The sequence below is a fragment of the Nesoenas mayeri genome, assembly GCF_963082525.1.
Source record: "Nesoenas mayeri genome assembly, chromosome: 8".
Taxonomy (NCBI): domain Eukaryota; kingdom Metazoa; phylum Chordata; class Aves; order Columbiformes; family Columbidae; genus Nesoenas; species Nesoenas mayeri.
Window position 1 is genome coordinate 10,590,357 of NC_137554.1, and position 24,089 is coordinate 10,614,445.

At 45.1% G+C, this 24,089-nt stretch overlaps 1 protein-coding gene across 1 annotated transcript in view; it reads left to right on the forward strand.

Moving 5' to 3' along the window:
• LRRC8C (leucine rich repeat containing 8 VRAC subunit C) overlaps window positions 1–19,153 on the forward strand; it is a 59,420-nt gene extending 40,267 nt beyond the window's left edge. Inside the window, exons 2-3 of the mRNA XM_080348867.1 lie at window positions 14,534–14,675; window positions 16,874–19,153. Of these exons, the coding sequence (XP_080204993.1) occupies window positions 14,538–14,675; window positions 16,874–19,144 (2,409 nt within the window). The 5' untranslated portion in view covers window positions 14,534–14,537 and the 3' untranslated portion in view covers window positions 19,145–19,153. The remainder of the gene's footprint in view (window positions 1–14,533; window positions 14,676–16,873) is intronic.
• The last annotated feature ends 4,936 nt before the right edge of the window (window positions 19,154–24,089 follow it).

Sequence of the window (24,089 nt, forward strand, 5' to 3'; positions counted from 1 at the left end):
GCACTGCCGCGCCCCGCCCGCCGCTCCCCGGGGCGGCCGCTGCCCGCGCTGGGGCATCGCTGCGGGGAGGGGACTCGGGGGGCTGCGCGGACTCAGCCGCCGCGAGGAGGAGCGGCCCGGTGGGGGCAGCGCTCTGCTTACCGGCGGCATCTGCCGTGCCGCCCCCCGCCCTGGGCAGCGCCGGGGGAGCCAAACTTTATCTGGGATCGCCGCCGTTTCCTCCCCCGCGGACGGGCGCCGGGAAGCGGCCGCGGCAGCCCCCTCCGCCCCATCCCTCCCATCCCCGGCCAGGCGGCGCACCCCGCTGCCGGGCCGCGGCGCTCGGGCGGCCCCGGGAGTGCCCGGCGGGGGAGCGGCCCGGAGGCAAGCGGGGCTTCCCGGGGGCAGGGTCTGCGCGGCGGGGGGAGGCGAAACTGTCGCCGTGGAGACGGGCGGCTCGGGGAAAGCCCTTGAAGGTATTTTCCCGAAGAAGAACCCCAAGACGACCCGCATTACGGGGAGGCTGCGAGCAGAACGGGGAGGTGGCGGTTCGGCCGCGCTCCCGCTGCGCCGGCCGGCGGGCAGAAGGACCGCGGTGCCTCCGCGGGGGCTGCGCAGCGGCTCCGTGCCCCGGGGGGTCCCTGCCGCCGGGTCGGGAGGGAGCGCAGCCCCTGGCGGCACTGCCAGCCCCCGCGTCAGTGGCTTTGTTTTCGAGGAGATTTAGAAAAGGAATATGCGATCTTGATTTGAAGTCGGTTTAAAACCAACTCTGCCTTGTCGCAGTGTGATGGGTGGTTTTGTTCATTATTCGCGAAATGCAGTTTGTCCAGTTCACTGGAAAGAGTTGACCAAGCAAAATGAGAGGCTTATGAAAGACTGCCGAATGCCTCCTACTATAATTTCATTAGGATGAAAACGTTTAAAAGTGAATAGTTTTTTTTTGCACAGATAAGTATGTGAGTTTTGGCTTACCTTTTTTTTTCTTGAATAAGTACTTTCTGTGAGAAAAGACTCGGTATTATGGGCAGCACTGTTTGTAGACACACATGTACATGTTTGCTGCCAAAGAACACCGTAGGCTTGAATGATGCTCTAAAAAGACTGGACAGGTAGAAAGGTGCTTTGCAAGATGGTGGAGAAAAAGATGGCAATATTGGAAATAATTTTTTCAATAAAAATCTCCTTTCCCAATTCAACCAAATATGCATGTTTCCCCTCCCCCCCGTGTATCCGACCTGCTTTTGCTTTTCTTTTTGGGAAGATCACAGCAGTCAGGAGGGCAGCACTCACTCCCCTGGGCTCACTCTTCTCTGGGAAATGCCTATTTGTGACTGTGGTGTAGATCAGCATCCAGCACTGGGCTGAGCCCCGTTCTGAGTTGATCCCTAATTTCGACCTGGCCTTGGATTCCTGCTGTCTCGCAAGTGCCCGTGCCCAGGGGCTGCCAGCGAGGCACAGCAGCCCGGTGCTGAGCACCTGTGGTTTCTGAATCATTTCCTTTTCCAGTCGTATTCTGAGTTTGCTAAATGTGTGGCAGCCGTGATGCTATTTTCTTCCAGTCTGAATAATAACGGGCACTGCTGAAGGTTTTACTGTAATATGACTTTCTGTGGGGTTTTTGTTACTATTTACTCTTGTAAACAGTTTTAGAAAGAAAGATAATGATGGAAAGCCTACTAATCTAGTTACTTTTTGTGCCCAGTATTGGAAAAGGCCAGTGCTGGTTGTCAGTGAAGCACAAAATCAGAGACAGCTGAATTCTTCACAGAAGCTCCTTGCCCCCGTGCTATCTTGCAGTCAGCTTCTGTACTGGTTTAAGGTGATTTTCTGAGGCAGCCGCATCCCACTTTGATATCTGTTTTTTGAGGCCCATGATAAGGGTCTCTGACCGGGAGGGGGGCGGCATCTGGATTGGGCGATAGAGAGGGTTAAACAATATTCAGGTGATTTTAGTGCCAGAGTAACAACACAGTAAACCCAAAATAATGCATTGGGTCAGAGAGTGCAGGGAGGAGCAGTTCCCCTGATTGTCTGTTGACCTCAGTTGCAACTGGTTGAAGTGGCCCCTATTCAGCATCAGAAGGCACTTCCCAGCACAAGCCTTTTTGAATGCTGCAGGAAGGAAAAAAAAACCCTAAATATCAATTACCATCCAAACAATTCACAATAATAGGAGCTAGAGTTTAATTTTACAGGGTTTTTTTTCCTCTTTGAGGAAAACTTAGTGAAAAGATATTGCCCTTATTATTATAGAGTTGTGAAGGGCAGGGCCTTTGTATTAAAGAAAACCCTGAAAATGAAACAACTTATCTCAGGGGAAAAAAAAAAAAGACCCCAAAATACTTCCCTTAAGACATTACTTAGTAAAGCAAATTAACCATTCTCCTTCCAGAACGATTTGTCAGAAGAATGTTAACAAGTGTTGGATTTCACACACTCAACATAATGGAAACTTTACTCGCTTCTTCATCCTTTAGCTGTCTGCCCAGGGATTCTGTGTGATGAAACTCTGCAAATTCAAGCTATAGTGCAATAGCTTTTGTTGGGGTTCATGTTTCTAAGATCTCTTTCCCACTAAGAAGACACTATATTAGGTTTGATTCACCTTCTTGGGCATGTGTGAATATGCCATTTGCTCCAGTGCTTTCACTCATAACACAGGACAGGCATCGCTGTCTTCCCATCCCAGGTAGTGCCTTAGAGCTCTCTTCAAGCCTGGCAGACCCTGGATCAGCTTTCCTGCACTGTATTCATCCTACATTTTAGTGCCTGACAAAAGCAGCTAATCATACACAGCATAAACTTTACAACTGTATCATCTAGAAAGTCGTAAGCTTGGAACAGGATGATTTTCTTGGCATTTTTTTCCAGTATGGATGTTGTGTCCACTCTGTTTCCATCTCATGAAGGACGGATTTACAATCTAGTGTTTGATAGGTCAGGTTTTTTAAAGGTAGAATAGTGCTGTGCATGTGCTTTGCAGGTTTTCCATTTGTTTGGGAGAATCTTGCATTCAGATAGAGTGCTTGTGTTTTATTGGTTTTTGAAGTAGAACAAGGGCCTCCCCTGAGGCACAGAAAGGCACTGTTCTCCATGGAAAGCTGCTAATGCTGCTGTCACAGTGAGTGTACAAAGTGCCGCTGAATTTGAACCAGCATATGTGAAAATATTTGGTCCTGTATAATAGCATTAAAAATCCATTTTTCTCTCTGCCAAAGTAAAATTTAACTTTTCCATTGACTTTCAGGTGACCAGCATCCAGCCTTTTATACCAATTTCAAATCCTGGGCTAAACGGTGATCTGCTGAAAACGGAGATGCTGGCTCATGTCTCCCTTCAGCGGCAATAGCACATAGAGATTTTTGTACTGATGAGGATCCAAAATTCAAGAAGCCAGCAATAAGGCTGCTGAAGCACTGAGAACATTTCCAGTTTATTTATTCATCACAGAAAGAGAGGTGGCAGCTTGGATGAATTGCTTGCTCTGGAGAATGTGGTGAAGCAGAGCACGGGTCAAGCCCTGCCCTGGGCATGCAGCGATGTGACATCCCGATACACGTGTGATTTACCACAGAATGCAACAGCTCAGAAGCGCAGGTTGCTGTCAGAAAGCAGGTTTGGTGTTGTGGGCAAGCACCCTTAGAGATATCGTTTTCCAGTTGATGTGAATGCTTGATGAGCTGTTGCAGGGGTAGATAGTTTTCATGCAAGCTTATAGAGCAGGATGGGTGTTCGCAGACAGTATTGCTGGAAAGGCCCTTTGGTAACTGCAATGAGATTAAAAAGAGTATTTGCTCTTTGCTATCATTTACCCATGACAAAATAATTTCAAAGACCTGCACACCTGCTACAGTATGGTCAGAACAGCCCTCCCCACCCTCCATCACCTGCTTGGATCTCACAAAGTTTAGGCTTGGTGGGCACAGCCTTTCTTTCTGTTTTTTGATGCAGCAACAGACTTTTTGGAGGAACAAGTTTAGAGCTGATCCCTTTTCAGTGAGCCACGGCTGGACACCATACCGAAGGATTCCAATAGAGAGTTTAGGCAGATAGCTCTGGTTTTCCACATCTCTGAAGTTTATGATCTTTAAAAGTCATCTTATGAAAATAGAGATTCTGGTTCTGTAGCTGTTCATGTTTATCTTCAAGTATGTGTAAATCACTTCCATTTTATGTACTTGAATTTACTTATGTTAGTCTTTATTATTCTTTCAGGAGTATGGATGGGACCATGAACTTTATCGTTCTCATTAGGGGGTTTTGTCACAAAGGATGTTTTGCGGGGAGGAAAATACGTGAGCTGCATTTCAGTCTGAGAATACCTGTATGTTTATCCAGGCACTTGGGGATCCATGTTTTATGAGACTATCACAAAGTTTAGAAAGCTCTCTTGTGCAGCCCGCAAGCACGAGCAGAAAAGATCCTTTATATGAAAAAGTCTCACAACTCATGAAAACAGGCATTTCTTTAACGTTTTTTGGCTCAATCACTGCATAAAAAGTTTTTAACTAACTTTTCAGATGGCTGAGCTGCTTAAGGCTCAGAATGGACTCTTTGTGCTTCCTGTCCCAATTAGGAATTAATTTTTAATTATAGCAGCTGAACATTTTTTGTCATGAGCGCTTGTATTAGCCCAAGGCCCCTGCCTGTTCCTTTCACAATGAATGGCACTGGTTTGTGTGATATTGTCTGTCCTCTGACATTCTGGGGCATTGTCTCTGTCTCCATTATCTATGGATATGTTGAGTAAGTGATTGTGGAAAACCTTCTGAAACTTTCATTAAAACTTGATGCGAGTTTACTTTTCTCAATCACTTAGACATACTTCAGGAGTACTAAAATACCACTTACTGCATAGTTTCTTGCTCAGTGCTTTAGTGTGCTGTTAAAGGTTTTCAGTCGCATTAAATCATTTTGCAGCTCTGGAAAGAGGACCGGCAGCTTGAGTGATAGCCCTGATAAAGTAAGAATGTTACTCCCAGAGCTGAAAAATGGTGAGTCTTGCCTTTGAAGTCGTCTTTGACATGGAAATGTGTAGAGTGTACTTTTCTTTAGATTTGGACAAATAGCTCAGGAAAGCCAAATCTCCACACAGGCTTATGTGCTTGGTACAGAGACAACTCCTATTGATTTCACTGAGACTTTATCTGGAAGAATCTGGCCCTGAACATTTTTTTCCCTGCAGTCCAACCAAGCTGAAGTCAAAGAGCTGCTGACAATAGGAAGTCTTTTTTGGTGTGTAATACATGAAAAAGTACTATGACTCAATTAAAACAAACAACAAAGTTATTGTCTGGGATCTGTCGCCAAAGCGGCACTCATTGTACGCGTAGGTGGAAATTGCAACGTATGTTTTGAATTGCAGTTTATTAAAGTTGCTTCCTCTTTATGTCTCCTCTTAGTTCTGGATTCAGGTGTTGAGCTGCCACTGCTGCAGCAGGTGGCACCGGCAGCAGAGCAGGGGATTCACCGCTCAATCTGCCACGCTCGCTCCTGGGTGCTGGGCAGAGAGACAGTGGGAGCCTAAGTGTATGCTGGGTGCGTGCAGCGTGGGCTTCGCTAACTCAGAGGGAAAAGAATGGAAAAGGTCTCGGTGTTCAGCAAGTTTCTGGAAGCTATGCCCTTCTCAGTTTTCTCAAGCAATTAAATCCCCAATGGTTTCTTGGAGTCTTGCCCACAGTTGTGGACTTGCAGAGCTGGGGCACTGGGGAAGCTCGGTTGCGGCAGCTGGTGTAACGGAGGGCGGCTTTCCCTCCGGTGCCCGTGCTGGAGCTCAGGTGGCACAGCCTGGCCTTCCCCGGTCAGCCCATCTGGAAGCGAAACCCTATTTCTACTCTGCAGGGCTGCGATGCAGGGGATGGCCCGGTCATGGCCAGCCTGCTTTCATCTGCATCAGTGAAACTGATGAAAACTGCGTGGGTTGCGCAGGTTTTGTAGGGCTACCAAACTAGGCTTGCTGGAATAATGTCTTCTATGGGCTGATTGTATTTTATCTGCTCCCTAGATTGCAAACTAGTGCCATGACACATAATTTTGGTAATGGTGATGTGAAATCAAAATAACTCCAGTGGCTTTGCAGGGAGGTTTTGGCATGCTATGAGTTTAGACTCAACCGTTGCAGAAAACGGGACAAATTAGTATGTTGTGATTTTGTAGTACTTTTTGTTCATATTTCACACTAAAGGTAGTGAAGAAAGTAGATGCGTTTCTGTTTTGCAGCTGTAGAAGCAGCAGTGTGGTGCAGCCATGTGTCTGCCCGGAGCGGGAGCACAGGGAGCCCACGGCCGGGACCCCACGGGCACTCCTGACTCACGCTCTGCTCTTCCCTTGGGCCACGTTTCCTCACCAGCCTCAGCCCCAAGAAGATGCATTTCAAGTAGTTTGTTTGAAAATACAGTAAACACGAGGACTTTTAAAAATATTTGTTTGGATGCAAATGGTTTGTTTTTAATAGCTTTCCAGTTTCTAACAGCGGGATGTTTAAGCAACAATATCATTTGTTTGTATTTCTTATTTCAGAATGGTGATATTTCTTCCTATAAAATCTGTGTTAAGAGCAAGAGAACAAAGTAACCAGTCATGTTTGAAAAAGTGGCCACACATGATACTTTTTTGCCATATTCCCAAATAACCAGCATTCGAAGTAGTTTTTGCAACCAAAAACTTTTGGCATTTTTGTTTTGTTTTTAACTTTATATTACAGGAAACATCAGTGACTGTAAAGCCTAGCAGGGAAACTGGTCTCCTGAAATGCCCCAAATACAGGGAGAAGTTAGTAGCAGAGTTATTATCGTGTGTTGCATGGGAACTGACCAAGCATCTGCACTTACCAAAGTACTCCACATTTTGGTCAATGCAAACATACAGCAAGATAATTACTGAAACAGAATGTCAGGATAGTTCAGACATTATTCATGGCATGTACAATGTGTGTGAGAATACACAGATAAGGTTGGAACATCAACCTCTTGGGAATTAGAAGTTACTAATTCCAGCTCTTATCATTTTATTTCCCCCTTAGTCTAATCTCAGTTTTCCAGACTTGGTGCCTTGTGCCTGTGTCCGCTTTTAGTCCTCTCCTGGTGAGGTGATGAAGTGAAGCAGGTTTATTATCTGTGCTCTGTAGTGCCAGCACAGGCAGTGCCAGGAGCTGTGAGGGGATCCTGGACACATGCTGAAGATGAAGTGTTTGACTGCTGAGATCAAAGGACACATGCAAAACCACCGTTCCCAGAGGTTTATAAACCAGCCAGCTCTGGGCAGCTGCTCACGCTGCAGTAGGAAGTGTGTCCCTGGTACACAGGGCGAATTTTGGGGCATGGGGTTCTGGAAAGTTTAAAATAAAAAGACCACAAGTTTTGTAGTGCTCGCAGTCCAATGTTGTTCCCTGAAGCTTGTTTCTAGAAATGATTTGAACAGTTGCTGGCTATATCCTCATTTAAACTTTGTTTTAAAACAGGCAGTTTTTTCCTTATGGTCATGCCAGGGCCCCCAACCTCAAATGCAAATTTGGCAAAGCTATAATCAACAGAAGCCATTATAGATGATGTTAGTACCGAGCCATTTTAGTGCCAGGCTCTGCCTGCTGTCCCTGGCTAGCAGAGACTGCGGCCCCAAGCCTTGGGGCTCTGCATAGGCCAGTATTTAAGAGTATTTAAGAATACATCACTGTGAACCTGGCTGAGAAACTCCCTTAACTGTCTCAGTGTGTAGGTTCCATTCAGGCAAAGTAAGGATGCAAAATTCTGCATTTCAGTGCAGCCTCAGACCCTGTGCTGAGCAGCACTTTAGCTTAACTTCAGCTCCTGGCCCAAGGTGGCCAAGGCCAGACAGCACAGAACCACTTGGAAAGCAACTTTATGGTGTTTATGCAGAGTAGCAAATGTTTACAGCCCAGAGCAGCAGGTTGAGGAGTTCAGAGTGTGCAGTGCCATGTCCTGCATAACACAAAACCCACCGGAGTGCAGCCCCTGCACCCAGAGCCTGCAGCACTTGGGCTCTGCAGGGTCCCAGCTCACAAGCTCCTTGTGTGTTAAATATGTGCTGTGCTCTGTGCCTTTAATGAAGATGAATATGCAATAAATCATGTATGGGAACCAACCCAGAGACCTACTTGCAGCACTATTCCCAAAAGGCATTTCATAATTTATCCTAACACATACCGTATGCTTAAAACAGCCAGTAGGGCAGGCTTTGCATAACCCAGCACTTTCTCCTTTCAGTACATCTCTGATGTGAAAGACCAAGCAGTCCCAGTCTGAGTTGTCTCTTGAGGACAGCCTTGACCCTTCCCAGTGTACTCAGCTGGGCTGCGGTCTTGGCCCCGTGGCCACCGGGCCCCTCACGCCACGGGGAAAGCTCCTTCCCTACGGAGGGGTGAGGGCCATCTCCATAGCATCTGGGACCTGCCTGGGGTTGGTGCCATGCTCAGGAGGTGGTGGTGCTGATCCCGCATCTGAGGAAAGTTGATGCGATGTCAAGGAAATGTGGTTAAATATCAGCTGGCTAATCGTTTAAACATCTTTTCTAGTCACCTTAAGAAATCGCACCAACTTTTTATCCTTCCCAGTTGTAAACATGTTGTGTTTCTCCTCCTGCCAAGTTCCTCCTTTTTCTCTCTGATGCATTATTCATACCTTGCCCCTACTGAACCAATAAACTCTGGATGGTAGTTGCCTATCCAGCACCCAGGGGCCCTAGTTCTGGTCTGTGGTTGTGGTTGTTGCCCTAAAACTACTGGATGACACCGATTGTTTCAACGCATGGCAACATGATTGAGTAACTGCTGCTGGAAGAACAAAATAGCAAAGGGCTTGACTTCTGGTGAACAACACCTGTAGCTTGGCAAATGTAGCTCTTGCAAGTCGTGGTCTCCCGCATACAGCACACGAAGCAGTTGTGACAGTGCTTGTCTGTCACGTGAGGGTCAGCAAAGTGTGGGGACGGGCCTTTGGGCTTTGCTGGGCAAAGAGGCAGTAGCTGGGACAGAAGCTGGCTGCTGCCGAGGGCTGATATCGAGCGTTGCCTGGGGAAGGGCACAGACCAGTCGGCAGCTTTCCTGGCAGCATGGGACAGGCAGGCTGGCCCGTCTCACCATGGCGGGGAGCGGTGGCAGGAGCTGCTGGCATCTGCCTGGGTGAGGAATGGGTGCTAGCGGACCTGCCGCAGGTTAGGTAAAGCAGGGACACCCTATTATTTCTTTCAGTTTCACTCTCTGTGCTTCTCTTAATCGCAGTGTCTCCACAAGCTGTGCCTTGACAGCTGAAGTGGGGCGGAGTGGGAGCGGTGCTCTTCAGCGCCGTATGGACCCTCTGCTTCTGCTGTGGGCTGGTGTCAACCCACACAGTTACACTCCATGAGATGAATGAAGTTACTCCGTGAGAATCTGCTTAAAAATACCAGCCGTCACCTAGCAATAGCTGGAGTGTGGGGCTGGGAAGCTGCTAGAAGCCGAAACTGATTTTGTTTGGGATTGCACCAGAGGGGCACTTCTCTGCGTATTAATATGGGGGTTTTTTTGTACAGCATCTTGCAAGATGCAAAATGCAAGATGAATAGAGCTTGATGAGAGGGTGTATCACACACATCTTGGACAGGTCAAATGCGTAAACTTCTATGTGGCCAAGCGTTTGCCCATCTGGCTGGGATCCTTTGAGTGCTGCTGCAAGGCAGGTGACAGAAGCTTAGTGGACATGAAGCTATGGGGAGCAGCTCACAGCACCTACTTGCAAAGTGTTAAGCTGGAGCTGGGGCTTGTCCCCAGGGCTTTGCTGGCTGTATGGTGACAGCTGGCATGGCCGTGCGGTCCCGGCAGCAAGCGGTGCCAGCCTGGGTATGCGATGCCGGGGCTGGGGAGGGCTGGTACGTTGGGCTGCTGTCGCTGGTGGAGGTGGGGAGGCTACAACTACTGCTGGAAACTGCTCGTCAGCATCTCTGCCCATTCACACAGAGGCCTTGCTGACGCAGCGCTGGGGCAGAGGTTCGGCCGCTGCCCAGAGCCCCAGCTGTGCCCCGCGGGCACCAGCACTGCAAAGGTGGTCTCTGCCCAGAACCCCTCGGCTGATCTCCGAGCATCCTCCGGGCTGCCAGTGGGCAGGGAGTTAATGAAATAATTTCCTTTATATTCGGCTGTGCACGTCACATGAACTGCCCGATTTCTAAAACCTACTTGTTCTTCTCTTTAGCTGCACTGGCAAGAGCCGTCATCGCTTCCAAACTGTCCCCACCACTTTCCTTTATTCCCTCTGATGAAGCCAAATTGCTAAGAAGCCGGTTTGCTCCACAGTGCGGCCATTTCACCATCATCCTTTGATTCAGTCTCTTGATTTATTAATTCTAATTTGCTTCCAGTTCTCTCTGACTTGGGTCTATTTATTCTCCTTAGCTCTTTTAGGTCACATTAAATCATCATATCTCTCTCCTAGTTGCCCATGTATTAGCTCATTCCTGCAGTTAGTTTTTCTGCTGGACACACCTTCCTTGTACCTGGATTTCTCCTTATTATCATATATTAGTTTTCCCTTATCAAGTTTTCTCTGTTTCCTGTTTTTTGTGGGCTTGGTTTGTTAGTTTTTGTTTGTTTGTTTTATTTAATTGGCCAACCTTCAGCTCTTTTCAGCAGCAGTGCTTAACAGCCAGCACAACTCTTTTTAATCCAAGTCCTTTTTAGCTGAATACCAGATGATTTATCTCATGTACAGTTTTCTTTTCTCTGGAGACTGAGGATTATTAGAAATACAAGAGAGAAGAAAGAGAATGAGTTCTGATTTTAGTTGGAAAAATTATCTAATATCTAGAATTCAGTATTTCTTAAATTAAGTTAGAATAGTGTTTAACATAAGTTAGATTCAACATTTCAGCTACGATGTATTGTTCCATTAAATAGCATTTTGAATGTGCCATTAGTAATGCTGTCTTAGTTTTCAACAGCTGGAATGTCCAACTCCTTTTTTTCCATCTCCATGTTATAAGAAGATACAAGAATCTAGAGTGGATGGTGTGCTGTCCCAGGGGCTGCTGTGATTTGGGCTGCAGTGTGACTTTTTAACATCCCTGTTTTGATTTGTTTAAATTAATGATTGGCTGAATGACTTCATTTTGGTTCGTGTGTGGTCATAAATGTGTCTGGCAGTGCTGTGGCTTTGGGTGCAGCAGTGGGGAAGAGTTGGGCTCCAGCCATGGCCAAGAGGGACTTTTCAGGATTGCTCTGAGCCACAAGGGCCTGCTGTGTCTTTTCTGAGGTCTCAAAGCCGCTGCTAAGAAATATCCTTTCGCTCACTGGACAGGCCAGAACGGAAAAGAAGAAAGAGGCAAGAGGGAGAGAAATACAAAGCAATTTAATGTCGTTCTTTTCTGTGTGCAGATACCAGCAGCACTGGTCCACCTGGGCTTCTCTACATTTCTTTCTGGCATTTTCTCTTTCTTGCTGGTGCAGCAAAGGGAGAAGTTTCTCAAGAGGATGCTGGAAAACCATTATCCCACTTCATGTCCAATCTCCACTTAAAGCTTTTTGTGAATGTCTTTTTTCCTGAAGTTAAAACACGTTGTCTGTCATTGGACATTGTTGGTTTGTTTACCATTACTATGCACAGTAACATTGCCATCATTCGGTAACATTTGTTTTCTTTTTTTTAGCAATAAACGTAAGTGACAGCCAGATTTTGATGTCTGGTGTTGGACTGCAAGCCTTGCGCTTTCACAGATGGGTTTTCTAGCATGACTTGGAGAGGCTCTCTGTATGTAGGTCTCCCTCTGCTTGGCCAATTGACCAGGGTGGCAGGATGCGCACTCTGCTAATGAGGAGTCAGACTAAGCGAACAGCAGCCTCTGAAGGGAACAGGGGATCAGAGCAGCCTGTATTTGTGGTGCCAGAAACTGCCTGCCATCATCTAAATTCCCCACATGTCACTTAGAAGAAATAAAGCAAATATATAATACAAAAAAGACTCCTAAAAATACAGAGTTAAACCTATCAACTGCAACAACCAAATTAATTTTTGGTCTTGAAAGCTGCCCCCGCACAGTAATTTACAAGATAGTTTCCAGTCCCGTCTGCTGTTGGGCACTGCCCCTGTTTCTGTACTGCGAACTTCCATAACGCCGTGGCTCAGATCCACAGAGCTGCTCAGACATCTAACCAGGGAGCACCTGGGTCACTGCGTGTTTTGGTGTGTGTGAGCCCTCGTGTTTTCTCAAGAGTTTCCACTGCAAGAAACATGCTTCTGTCTTGCCTGACACTCAATTTGTCTATACTTTTGGAAAAACCTTACAAATAGGACCTCTAGAGGCTGTGACATCAGAATACGAAAAAGCACTTATAAGCCCTTATTTAAGGGTGGGGCAGCGGAAAGGAAATGTTGTGATTTTAAAGCAATCTGTCAATATGTATACTTGGGTGTACTGATGTCATTCCAGTCAGGTAAGCAGCCTCAAAACCTGAGCTGGCAGCGGTATATGTGTTACAAGGCTTTGAGCAGGACTGTTGCGTGGCAACTGATTAGCTAACATTTGTATTAGTGTATTTCTTTAAGCATTTTCTATATTTTTCAATGCTTCAGAGAAAAATTATTTTTTAAAGCTTAGCATCAGCTATTGCCAGTCACCTACATTTCATGTGGAAATGAAAAAGAGGAGGCAATGCCTTACTGATGGCAGTGGAACACATGCAGGTGTGGGAGAGAGATCAGCGCATGTTGTTCTTCAGCTCAGACGCCGCTGGTTGCTGCCAGCGCAGGGTCTTCTCTCCCCACGTTCAACTGAAGGAATGCTGGGCATGAGCTTAAAGCTGCATGGGACACCTCTAATTTACGAGATACGTTTTTTCCACCAATATTTCTAAAATAAAAGGGAAAAGCAACAAAGGTTTGTTCCAGCAGCTACCTGAGCTGTTCTCTGCTGTACAGGTCTATCTTCCCTGGTATGTCTGCTGAGCATTTGCAAGACAGGCACACAAAAATCAGAATTGCGGCTCCTGGTTGTGTGCAATTTGGTAATGAATGCTGCATTCCTTCAGCACCACTGCAGCAATTCAGGCCTGTTGGCATGGACACTGTCGAGCTCTGAGCTGGCTGTGTGAAGTCAGGCTTGCGTTGCCATCGTTTTCACTGATGGTCTATTAATTTGCCAGTGCTGCAGAGGACAGCCTGCCGTCCTCTTGGGGATCACCAGCTATGTGAGAGGTTTGTGCCATTTCATCTGGCATTGCAGCGTGCATCCTGGGGACAGCTTTTAGAAGGACAAGAGGCTGAGAGGAGCTTCTGCTGCCTGGCCAAGTAGTGCTTAAAGCAACACCAGGGGCTTGCAAGAAGAAAGGGAGCGGGGGACAGGGGTTAAGAAGTTTTAATGCTACCCACTCAGAAAGCTCAGATTCATTTACAGGCATCACCTTGTGCCTTTGGGGTCTGTGTTTCCTCCTGAGGATCAGCTGGGCAAGCAGAGGCACAGCTGTCCCTGAGAAGGTGTCAAACTGAGCATCTTTCCATGCGAGTATGGCCAGAGCAGTGGGAGTCAGCAGTAAATTCTCAGCATGGCTGTATGCTTGCCATGAATTGCAGCTGCTGGAGCCTGAATCCTCTCTGCCGAATCCTCGGCTCTGAATGAACTGAATCCCGTAAGTCCCAGGGCAGCGTATCAGCATGGGTGTGCTTATCCCTAAGCCTGCACACAGCTGGATGGCACCAAACCCACACTAATGGGTCCCAGTGCGCAGCTGGATCAGGATTATGGACTCTTCCAATATTACTGTGATATGAAGTGATTGTGGTGAGCATTTATGATGTTAAGGACAAATTGCGTAAGTTGCCTTTGGGAGTATTTTTGTTATGTTTCAATGCAAATTGATCTTTACATTGTAACTTACTGGGGAGTTTCAGTACTGGTTTGATCTCAGGGATTCAATTACACAATATGCTATAAGCTTTGAAATGAGTTGCTTTGCCTGTACATGCTCATGTGTTAGCTGATTTTTCAGAGGAGGTGGTGATGTAAGCCTCGACATCTGGGGTGAAGATAAAGCCCTTGATCTGCTTGTAGTTTTGGTTGGCGAAAGCACTTTAGCAACTTGCACTCAAAACACAGTAGAGTTAAAACTGCAGTGAGTATGCACATAAATATTCTAAAGCATCCCTGAAGCCTTTATGAATAAAATGGAAGTGAATGAAACACGATAGCTAAACAGGCCTGTGAAATTTGAGTGCAGGACAAGCGTTTCAGACAGACCTTTGAGATCAAGGCTAATGTGTATAAAGCTGAACGTCTCTGTCTACAGAACAGGCTGGTTTCAGGGGTTCAGAAGGCCACATTGACCCATCAGATATGGCTGGAGTCAATGCAGAGGGAGATTTGCCTGCCTGCATGTTCAGGACCCTGGCTGTGCAGAGCATCCCTCCTCTGCGGCGGGGTGTCCGACACAGCGTGTGGGTGGCAGCTGGGAACTTTCATCCTGGGAGTTTCATTTCCAGAGCAGGTTTTTTTCAAGCCTCACAGAAGGACTTGCTCGCCCAGACTGAGGGGTACGGGCTGCAGGAGGCTGAGCACTGCCCTTGCTCTTTTGCAGGACAATGATTCCCGTGACCGAGTTTCGCCAGTTCTCGGAGCAGCAGCCGGCGTTCAGGGTGTTGAAGCCCTGGTGGGATGTGTTCACAGACTATCTCTCCGTCGCCATGCTGATGATCGGTGTGTTTGGGTGCACGTTACAGGTAAATCAAATGGGAGGGGAGCGAGCGGGTGCTCTCGGGCATGCTGAAAGAAAACCACGAACGAGGAAGGTCCTTAGGAGGATTGTGTCACGTCTTGTTTTATCTCTCGGTTTCATCATGAACAAAGCAAAAATTTGCTGGTCCCAGGATTATATCTGTTTAGGTAGCAACATCAAATAACATGGACCAGACTTAGCAGCTGTAAATTAGCAGAGTTGCGCTAGAGTCAGTGGAGCGGTGCCAGCTAAGATAAGACCTGTTGGTTTGACTTGTGCCTGGATGCCTGTTTTCACCACAATTTGGCATAACAAAACAGATGATCCCTGTAAGTTCTTATTTGTTGTCATTTTTCTGTTTAAAAGTTTGAAAAATGTGATTTTGTAAATTCTGTTTTTCTTGATTTGGCAAATGTTAATATTCTTTCTGTTGTTATGCTTCAAAGATATTTGAAATGAATGATTATTTTATTAACACCACTCACAACTAATATTATGCCTCTTCCATTCCAAAGCATGTCTGAGGATGCTTCCATGTAAACAATTGACGTTACTGTCAATCACTGTTAGTTACATTTTGCTAAAGAGCCAAGACCTGAAAAGAAATGGAAAGTACTGTTTGGGAAGGACTTCACAAAAATAGAAAGTCATAGTACTAGTTCAAACATGGATCTCACATTTCTTGGCATGACTTAGAAGTGGAGCTAAAGGGACACATTGGTAGAGCTCTTATTTCAGGGCAATTTGCTCACTTACATGGCCCAAGATTTGCACATACTATGTTCCAAATTTCACATTAAATCAACTGTAGTTTTGCCTCTATTCTCCAAGTGTTTTCAGTTGAAAAGATATTATGTCCATGTTTTAAAAAATGTCTTTATATATGGCTGAATTTTGCATTAGTAGCTAAGTGTTTGCTTAAGCCAACAAAGTAGAACATGGGTTATTTTTGAGTTTACGTGCTTGATTGGATAAAGCACTCTTGAAAATAGTGTTTGGAAACATGGCAAATAGCAGGCAATTTTTTAAATTCCCGCTTATTACCAGAGGCACAAATCCAGGGTGTAAGTAAGCGTGTATATCGGAACAGCATTTACAGACAAAGATTAACTGCAGGAGTTTTTGATGTGTTAACAGTTATGACACTGATATTTTTCAAAACACATGTTTTCTCATCTCAGCATCTCCCTGCACCAGGGTGGATCATTGAGGAAGATCTGATTTTGGTAGTTCTCATTGCATACCCTATATTTAGTGCTTTGAACAACCATGATGTCAAAGAATACGTCTATAGTACACACATATTCTTAGTTTGGGCTAATCCCAGTTTGTCATTCAGGACAAATAACAGATCTCCTCAGTTTATCACAATGGATTAGCATTTTAAATTCAGACCTGTAGGGAGCCTTGCACTGAACACAAACTGTTATCCCAAGTTAAACCAAAGGTGGTTGGTCCCTAAAGGCTCTCTGACCTCAGTTTGTCAACATGGCCGGCCAGCCCAAATTAAGAAAGTTGCTTTGTTTTGCATTGTAGACAGACACAAGGACAGAAGGACAGAGCTACATTTTTTCTCCCAAGTGCATGGTGTGAGGACTCTATGTATTTGTATGAGAAACCGAATAAAAATTATATCCATGCACACACGCACACAAATGCCATCAATTATCCATTATCTCCATCTGTCTTTATTAAGACTGAGGATTAATAATGTCCCAGCATAGATATGCCAATGTTAGCCCTTTGTCAGCCATTTTTGGTGTGATAAGACATCACAGTGCGAATGTACAGCCACATGAATGCAGTTACGCTGCTTTCAAGCCTATGCTATCTCCGAACATCACGTAGCCAGGGTGAATACACCTGGCAAGAACAGTCTGACTCTGGGGAGAGCAATGCAGGAGGTCCCTGGCCTTTTCTGGAAGCATTACCCACACTTTTCCTTTTTGTGGATTATCTCAATGCCCCGTTATTCAAATTCTGGAAAGCTAGCCATAGATGAAGAGAGGTGACCTAGTTCTTGCCATGGAGAACAAGCATCTTGTTAGGAACAATAATAATAATAATGATAGCCTGTGGGACCAAGAACCAGGCCGTGGGGAGGAATGCCTGGCAGCTGGAGGAACTCCAAGGACAGCTACCATTGGTACTGCCACCATTGTTTGTACCTCGGTTTAAAAGATATCTTTTTGTGTATTTCAGGTCATGCAAGACAAGATAATATGCCTTCCAAAGCGCGTACAGCCTTGCCAGAACCAATCTAACAGCTCCAATGTGTTTAACACAATCCCAGATACAACCCCCCTTCCTCCACTCAAGCCATCCACCCCTCCAGCTACAGTTGAGATGAAAGGGCTGAAGACTGATTTGGACCTTCAGCAATACAGCTTTATAAATCAGGTGTGCTACGAACGTGCCCTGCACTGGTATGCCAAGTACTTCCCTTACCTCGTCCTTATACACACGCTGGTCTTCATGCTGTGTAGTAACTTCTGGTTCAAATTCCCTGGATCGAGCTCCAAAATTGAACACTTCATTTCAATACTCGGGAAATGTTTCGATTCTCCTTGGACAACAAGAGCCTTATCGGAAGTGTCAGGGGAAGACTCTGAAGAGAAAGACAACAGGAAGAACAACATAAACAAGTCTAATACTATCCAGCCAAACGCTGAGGGCACTTTGGTCAAGACACAGTCTTTAAAATCAATCCCTGAGAAGTTAGTTGTGGATAAGGGAACACCTGGGGCACTAGATAAGAAAGAAGGTGAGCAGGCCAAAGCACTTTTTGAAAAGGTGAAGAAATTCAGACTGCATGTTGAGGAGGGCGATATACTCTATGTCATGTACGTTCGCCAGACTGTACTTAAGGTAATTAAATTCCTCATTATTATTGCTTACAACACAGCACTTGTGTCAGAAGTCAATTTTACAGTAGTCTGTAATGTTGATATTGAAGACATGACAGGATATAAGAATTTCTGCTGCAATCACACGATGGCACATCTGTTCTCTAAACTTTCCTACTGCTACCTGTGCTTTGTAAGCATCTACGGCCTCACATGCCTTTACACACTGTACTGGTTGTTCTACCGCTCACTGAAAGAATATTCTTTTGAATATGTTCGGCAAGAGACAGGAATAGATGATATCCCAGATGTCAAGAATGACTTTGCTTTTATGCTTCATATGATCGATCAGTATGATCCTCTCTATTCCAAGAGGTTTGCTGTCTTCCTGTCTGAGGTCAGTGAAAACAAGCTGAAACAGCTGAACCTAAACAACGAGTGGACTGCAGATAAACTGCGACAGAGGCTACAGACAAACTCCCACAGCCATTTGGAGCTACAGCTTTTCATGCTCTCTGGACTACCAGACACAGTTTTTGAAATTACTGAGCTGCAGTCGTTAAAACTTGAAATAATTAATAACGTAATGATACCAGCAACCATTGCACAGTTGGACAATCTCCAAGAGCTCTCGTTGCACCAGTGCTCTGTGAAGATCCACAGTGCTGCCTTGGCGTTTCTGAAGGAGAATCTCAAGATCTTGAGCGTGAAGTTTGATGACATGAGAGAGCTTCCACACTGGATGTATGGCCTCAGAAATTTGGAAGAGCTCTATTTAATTGGCTCCCTAAGTCACGATATTTCCAAAAACATTACACTGGAGTCCTTTCGGGAACTTAAAAGCCTTAAAGTTCTTTACATAAAAAGTAATTTGTCCAAAATCCCACAATCTGCCGTCGATGTTTCAAGTCACCTGCAAAAATTGTGCATCTATAATGATGGCACTAAATTAGTGATGCTCAACAACCTGAAGAAGATGGTCAACCTGACACAGTTGGAATTGGTTCACTGTGATTTAGAGCGCATACCTCATGCAGTCTTCAGCCTTCTCAGCCTTCAGGAATTGGATCTAAAGGAAAACAACCTCAAATCCATTGAAGAAATAGTAAGTTTTCAACATCTGCGAAAACTGACAATCCTAAAGCTGTGGTACAACAGCATAACGTACATCCCAGAGCATATAAAGAAGCTCACTAGTCTCGAGCGGCTTTCCTTCAGCCATAACAAAATAGAGGTTCTTCCATCCCACCTATTCCTATGCAACAAAATCAGATATTTGGATTTGTCTTACAATGACATTCGCTTTATCCCACCTGAAATAGGAGTTCTGCAGAGTTTACAGTACTTTTCCATTACTTGCAACAAAGTGGAGAGCGTGCCAGATGAACTCTACTTTTGCAAAAAACTTAAGACTCTGAAAATCGGGAAAAATAACTTGTCAGTCCTTTCACCTAAAATTGGTAATTTGGTATTCCTCTCGCACTTGGATATTAAAGGCAATCACTTTGAAATCCTCCCACCTGAGCTCGGTGAATGCCGAGCTCTGAAGCGGACTGGTTTCACTGTAGAGGACACCTTGTTTGAAACTTTGCCTTCTGACGTCAGGGAACAGATGAAAGCTGAATAACTAACGTCTTCTCACTCAGTTTTACAGAAATAACGCTTCTACCAAATATACTGTAGGAAGTGCATACTCCAAATATGCATTTAGTTTGTCATTATTTTTTTTCTTTTTCAAACAAATCCTTTCTGTACAAACAAATTTGGAGTAAGGAGTTCATATATTTTTAAATAAAATTTTCTTGTATTTTTTCACTGTTTTAAGGTATTTTTTAAGTTTGTTTTGCCCTGAGAACAAGGGTGTCTGTAACTTAATTTTTACTGGTAAAAGTAAATGGTTTTATCTGCTGATTTTTTTTTCCTTTGACTAATCCCAAGAGGGGAACTATGTTTAAGCTGTATGCTTTGGGTTACATCATTTGTAATAGATTATTATATCGTCTTCCTGGTTATTGTTAGTTCCTTGGGACGTGGTCTTCAACGGGTGGTGCTGCATGTGTTGAATGCCTTGTTTCCTCTTTTCTTCAGTGGCAGAAGGTGTTCAACATCTAACAAGATCAAATCTGGGTTGACCATCCTTTTTTATTTATGACATGGTGTTCTCAGCTGGTCAGAGCAGGTAGAATAAGTTTTTTGTGTATTTTAATGGGTTTGAGGGAGCATGCAGAACTCCTTCAGAAACTTTTGGCAAGTTTAGTCCAGCTCTCTGTTCGCACATGGCAGGAGGCGCTGGCTGCGCGTCCCTCTCTGGTGCAGGAAGGTCCTGGTTCACAGGTGAGTTGGGACCAAAGTGACTCACGTTGAAGATTTTCCAAGCAGTGCAAAGGGATGGGGCTGCCCATTTCCTGCAAACTTGAATGGAAAGGGTGCAATGAACTCACTGTGGTGGGAACATCGACCCAGCAAAGTGAAACACTACCTGGAAAAATCCCCCACACGTCCTCCACTAACCCCCAGTCCTGCCAGGGAGCAGGTGCCCTCTGCCCCCTCAGGTCAGTCCCCAGCGGGATGCTCAGCACCTCGCAGGAGTGGGATCAGGAAAAGTGCAATCACGTCTAGTTTGTAAAGCTTCTGACAAGGAAATAGCAGCTGAAATGCTCCTTAATTGAGCTTGGCTATCATGTAACAGAGCCCACCACAGGAACATTTGCAGATTTGCAAAAATGAGATTAAATTAATACATTAACTTCTCAAAAGTCTCAGCCTACCAGAGGATGGGGATGAAGGCTATGTTTTCATCCCCCAGCTAGTAATTAAATCGGAAATCATACAGTTGGAAGTCTGCTTTGTAAAGCAATGTAATAATCTGTAATGATTATGCATCAGGTTGGGAACTTTATTCTCTGAAGCCATGTTCAGTTTATTTAATCCAGCCATTTGCTTTCTTTTAGGCAAGTTCGGCAGGTCTATGATAACTCATGTGCTGCTCACAAGCTTATTTAAGCTAATAAAAAATAACTATATGATAGTAGAATATTTTGCTGGGAGATATCTTCATCCTATCCAACAACATGTTTGAATCAGATGCAGGCACTGGATAAATGCTTTGCAAGGATATCTAGGAATAAGTACTTCTTTCTTTAGGAGGCAATGCTGTTTATAAATTGCAGAGGTTGAGCTGCTGATTGTTCAAAGCTATGTAAAATAATTGCCTGATGATTGTCAAGCTGGTTGCTCTTAAATGTTTTCTAACTGCTGTTGTGTGTGTTGAGCTACAGTCAATCTGAGTTCTTGAGCTTGGTACAAAAGCCCACTGGTGTTTTAGAAGTCTGACTTACAAAGGTGGGGAGGCAAACTAAAAGGAGAATTTCCTCCTGAATCCAGAGTGTGCTATGCATTCTGGTATGTGGGCTTGCCGTAGTACCAAGTCAGAGTTATTTTTTGTGCTTGGTTATGTTCTGGAGAAGATCCGTGTGATTAATCAAAAATGGGTCAGGGATGAAGGAATCAAAGCAAGCTTTTTAGAAGGGGTTTGATTTAGTTCTGTTAACGACCTCTAACTGTTGTAGCTTTTGCAAGAGCTACTCCTACTCGTGTATGGAATGCACTTATTGGACAGCTTGGCAGTATATATATTCTAAATGTATTTCACTTTGATGTAATGTGAGGGAGACAAATGTTTCATTGCTCATATTAACCTAATTATGTAAACCAAAGTGCTGTTGTCCCTGATGAATGTAAACTGTTTAAAATGTCCATGTAATCAGTGGAGCTGTATAGTTATTTTACTTAGATTTGAAATACGGGATTACATTTAAAGTTTTTTAAAAAAATCTTTATATTCCTAGATGTAGCATTTTAAATCCCTAATTTATTTTGTGTCTAATGTTTTTTTCATGTGTAGTTTGTGGTCTGTTTTCTGAGCAGAAGTTGTGCACACCTCATACCTGAAGGTTGAAGGCTTGTTCTATGCCATTTTTGTAAATACATCACTTAGGGGATGTGGTTTTTTTATTTGTTATTGATTATACTTATACCAGTGCAACCCCTCATGTGGACACAGTTACATGAGTATAAAGTGCCTTGTGCTGGTATATCTTTATTCACATTCTAGATAGGAATAAACTATACCGGTCTAAGCACTTTCACACTAATAACTGTATCTTCTCCAAGGGTTTGGTCTGCCGAGACAGCTTAGTCAATCTAACAGCTCACTGCCACCAAAAAGGGGCAGTTCCCTCCCCCTCCTCTGCGCACATTCCTGCAACAGGTTCCAGCTGCTTCTCCTGTACCTTTACTGGTCTGGTGCTGGTCTGATCCCTCCATAGGACAAATCAGCTTTCCCACCCAGCAGAAAAGTAAGCTGGTTAAAAAAAACCCCCAACAAATAAAAGGCTGGTTTTCTGCTGGACCAGCTCTCCAAAGGATCAGATGGACACCAGGGTGGGACAGGACTCCGCAGCCAGGGTCTGGGCAAGGAGAAGGTGGGACAGGTCACTCTGGAGGTGCTGAGCTGCTGGGTCAGATCATCATCTTGCTGAGCCGCGTGCTTGGAGAGCCGTGCTGGTTTATCTGCAGCAGGGTTAGGCGGCATGGCTTTGTGAGCAGAAAACCCTCAGGCTCACAGTGAATGATAAAATATCACTTTACTGTTAATTGCTGAAACTTACTGAAACTCAGGTAGCTGCACTGTTGACTTTTCTAAACTTACTGTCTAGTCTGTGGGGTGTATTTTCCAAAACCATATTTTAGAAATGCGTCAGCTAAGAGAAGATTGTTTCCTAATTCTGTACGACATCCAGGAAAATATGTAAAAGTGCCATATTTACTCAGTGATTCATGTACTGCTCATATGTATATTCACATGCAATGCATACTAGACTTTTCTGTGACCTATAGTATCTGACTTGGAATGGATGGACGTTTTGTGGATAATACTTTAGGCATGGTTTCTATGAGTTTGTATAACTACTTACATTAATCAGGTGCCTAACGAGTAAGATAATTCCAGAATATAAGCAAGGCATTTTACATTATATAATACAAATCTTCCTTGGTAACAGAAGCAGAGATGACAAAGAGTATATGAGAAATAAGAAGACAACTCTAACAGTATGTTAAGTCTGAAAAGCAAATCTACTTTGTGATCAAAATCTGGAGATCTGCATCTCCTCCTGTGTCAAAATTAGGATGGATATTTGTGTTGACCTCCTGCATCAAGCCAGCCCAACAACTCTTGCAAATTCTGATTGGAAAGCACCCGATCCAAGTCTTATATCACATTTCTGGCACTACCAGTAATTTGTCTGCTTAAGTGGTGATCACTCCTGTAAGAATGCCAAGGAAAAACTTTGAGATTTGACCAAATGGACAAACTTCTTAATTCTGTAGCAAGAATCTTAATATGATAATAGACCTGCATAGTGTTACGTTGCAATATAGTACACCCAGAAAAAACAGAAATAAAATGCTGTTTTGTAATAATGAACATTGTCAGACTGCAATGTGATTATTTACTTGGGAAACGTTTTGTTTCTGGGTTACCTAAGATCAGACATAACCATCTTTTGGGTGTGATCCCTTGGGAGGGAAGTCAGGAAAATACGCTTGGAAAAAACATTGCTAGACTTGACGGGATTTATAGCCAGAAGGTCTCGCTTCCTGTGCGCTCCTTCCATCCCCTCGCTCCGGCAGCCAGCTCAATGGCTGGTGAAGATGACATCCCCGTGGGAGCAGCTCCCGCACCCTGGTCCTGGTGCTCTGTTGGGGTGCGGGATGGCAGGAGGTCCCCCCGCCACCTGCCTGTGCCGCTGAGGGACATTATGCTGCCAGCCCTGCCGTCTGACGTAACCCCCTGTAAATCTCCTGACCAAAGGCTCATGCTGCCTGTGTTTGGCATGGTACATTATCCTTGTTTCCCTGGATCTTTAAGTTGGAAGGATTTATATCAAGACAAGGCTGTGCAGCTGAAATGGAACATGAAATGCTCTCCTCTGGTCCTTGAGGTCCCAGGGGACGAGGTGAGTGACAAGCACAGCACCCCAAGTCAGCTTTCCCTCTGGATGAGCCCCAGCAGGGAGCTGGCACGGAGGACGTGCTGTCCCTGGGGCACGGTAGGTCTCATGGAAGAGCAGGAGGAGGCCTTACTGACAGCACCTGCTCTTCACCTCCGGGCTGCTCCCTGTGAAGGTGCAGAAGGCTGGGAGAGCTGCTCTGCTCCTCGCAGCCCTGCTCCTTCCCACTGGCCCCACAGGAGATACCATCTCGGGGCCGCACCCGGTGCGATGGGGATGATGGCACAGGTGAAACTGCCGCAGGGATCCCTAGGGTGATGACATCACATTGCTGGAGCAGATGTTGCCTTGTTTATTAAGTGTTCTGGTGGCAGGAGAAGTTCACAGTCTGAGTTAGCTGAGCCCCAACAAACCTCTTCTTTCGATTTCCTGAATACAGGTGCTGTGGAGCAGGAGTTAGCCAGAAAAGATATTGTGCCCTGAGAAACCCCCACTGTGCAGCCTGAGGGGCTCACAGGGTCACAGCCCCACCAGCAGCTACATCATCTCCTCACCAGC